The sequence below is a fragment of the Gregarina niphandrodes genome (genome assembly GCF_000223845.1).
Source record: "Gregarina niphandrodes unplaced genomic scaffold scaffold00044, whole genome shotgun sequence".
Lineage (NCBI taxonomy): Eukaryota > Apicomplexa > Conoidasida > Eugregarinorida > Gregarinidae > Gregarina > Gregarina niphandrodes.
The window spans coordinates 72,381-74,702 of NW_011645812.1; the positions used below are offsets into that span (position 1 = coordinate 72,381).

General features: G+C 59.5%; 2 protein-coding genes across 2 annotated transcripts; both read left to right on the forward strand.

Annotated features, from left to right (window-relative positions):
- GNI_154680 (hypothetical protein) lies at positions 1-964 on the forward strand (the record flags this gene model as incomplete). The annotated part of the gene is made up of 1 exon (XM_011134558.1): positions 1-964. A coding segment is annotated over one exon (964 nt), but the record flags the coding sequence as incomplete, so codon positions are not given.
- Positions 965-1,431: 467 nt separating this feature from the next.
- GNI_154690 (hypothetical protein) lies at positions 1,432-2,322 on the forward strand (the record flags this gene model as incomplete). Its single annotated transcript, XM_011134559.1, has 1 exon — positions 1,432-2,322. A coding segment is annotated over one exon (891 nt), but the record flags the coding sequence as incomplete, so codon positions are not given.

Genomic DNA, 2,322 nt, shown 5'->3' on the forward strand with positions numbered 1-2,322 from the left:
CCTGTTGCGCTCCCCCGAGTCGGCGCAACGACAGGAGGCTTCATGGGGACAAAACCTCATGGGTGCAAGCCGGAAGCAGCAACCGCACCGCCATCCGGTCACTTGGGCGATCCCCCCGCCTCTGTCAACCTGTGGCAGCGGCGTCCTGTACTGCGGGAGCTGCGACAATTTCGGCACGGGTCCTACCCAAATTGCCTTTGGCAGCCCCTGGCCCGTCTCCTTCCCGCTCGCCTGGAATATCGCCCACGGGTTCTTTCGTGAAAAATGTGAGGTGACATGCTTCCCTCACGATGGCATGCAGTGGTCTCTCTTTTCGCGACTCCTTGACTACTTCCCCCTGGGAACCCCGACGGATGGGCACATGTCGCGCAAGCAGGAGATTTTCCGGGTCTTCAGGTCACTCGATCTGGTCTGCAGCGATTCCGCCGCCCGACTTGAAGACGTCCTCGCGCTCTCCAACTGCACCTGCGACCTGGCCAGCGTCGTCTGCAAGGTGAAGCCCAAGAGCTGGAAAGGATATCACCCGGTCAAGCATACCGACATGATGACGCCCCTGATCAGTGTGGCCAACATCTTCCGCGACTACCGGGACGACACCGACGACATCGGGACATGCGCTTACGCATGCTGGCAACTAAAGCCTGAGGCCAAACAGATCGTAGAAGCGAACAAGGCCGTGGATGCCATCCGCCGGGCCACTCGTACGACTACCCGTGCCACCACCAGTGCCCCACCCACCCGCAAGCCTACCAGTGTCCCCCCCACCCGCAAGCGTACCCGCACAACTAAGCTGACAACTCAATACATCGATCATATATTTCTTCGGTTCGGTCGTGACCTACGTTTTCGCGGTACGCCGCCCTCCGACGAAGCTGGCGAAGCTTTCACCGATGGCGAATTATTGACTGACAAATTTATCCGAATATCAACACCACCAACAACCACCTACGAACAAGATGTATAGTGGGTCAGACGCGTAGTCCCTACTCCGCATCGATCAACCATTAATGGGACACCGTCGACTCGGCGGTATACTCAGTGGCAACCAAGCTACGACGGGATGATATATTAACGACGTTACGATCGACGGGTGAGACGGGGTCAATCTCGCATCTGTCTCTTTTTAATCTCTTCCCTCCTAAAAAGATTGGGCAGAAGAATTCTTGCGGATCTGCAAGCGAGCGTCCACCTACGTGCGCAAAGCTAGCGTTCCTCTGCGCAAAGCTAGCGTTCCTCTGATTCTCCAACTTCTCCGCTCGCCTCACCCACGATGACCTCTTTGTCCGTTGGTCCGGCCCATAACCAGGATGGCGAGATCACGATCTAGATCCTGCTCTGTGGGAATCGTTTTGTGGTTTGGGAATAAGACCACGCGTGGGGCAGATCCAAGTCTGGCAGAACAAAAGGAAGTTTACTTTTTTTGGTTTGAAGATGCGTACCCTCAAGAGTGAGGCGAGTGGCGTGTTGGGAAGCGAGTTGTTGTCTGTGTTGATCCGTCCGGATGGCAGCCAGACGAAGTTGGATGATTGTGTGGCGCAGCTGGTTACGATACGCACGGGCGACGGAGGCGGCGGCGGCGGGGAGGTGACGGCTTTGGTGTTGGCGCCTAAGAAGGCGTTTCGGGTGGGGCTGGGGTCTGCCAGCGAGCAAGTGCCGTTGACGACGATGGTGGAGGGCGACTGGTTCGAGCAGTGGGACCGGATGATGGTGTGGCGTCCGAAGGAGGGGCCTCCTAGCGACCAGCGCTCGGAAGCGGCGCTGCTGGCCGCGCTGCGGCGCCGTTTGGCGCGCAGCGGACCGCGGAACAAGCCGGAGGCGGTGGAGGCGTTATGTCGCGAAGTGTTTGGTGAACACTTGCAGGAACTGCACGCCATCCTGGAGGGGAGTGGCGAGATGCAGCGTCGGGACGACCTTACCGTGGCCATGACGCGGCCGATAGATCCGTCGGAGTTGACAGAGGTCTTGACACGGGTGCCTAGGGACTGGATGACGGTGCTGGAAAAGTCGGCAGGGTGGAAGACCGCGGACTGGAAGACAGAGGGCTGGAACGACGGCGGAGACATGGAGGGCGCACCTGCGAAGCCCCGACGCGAAACGAAGCGCCGCCTGTACACGACCGCGGGCGTTCTGGGGCTAGGCGCGGTTGTCGGCTTCCTTGCGGACTACCTGTTGCGCTCCCCCGAGTCGGCGCAACGACAGGAGACTTCATGGGGAGAAAACCTCATGGGTGCATCCGAGGAGTGGAAGCTGCAATTGCACCGCCATCCGGTCACTTGGGCGATCCCCCCGCCTCTGTCAACCTGTGGCAGCGGCGTCCTGTAC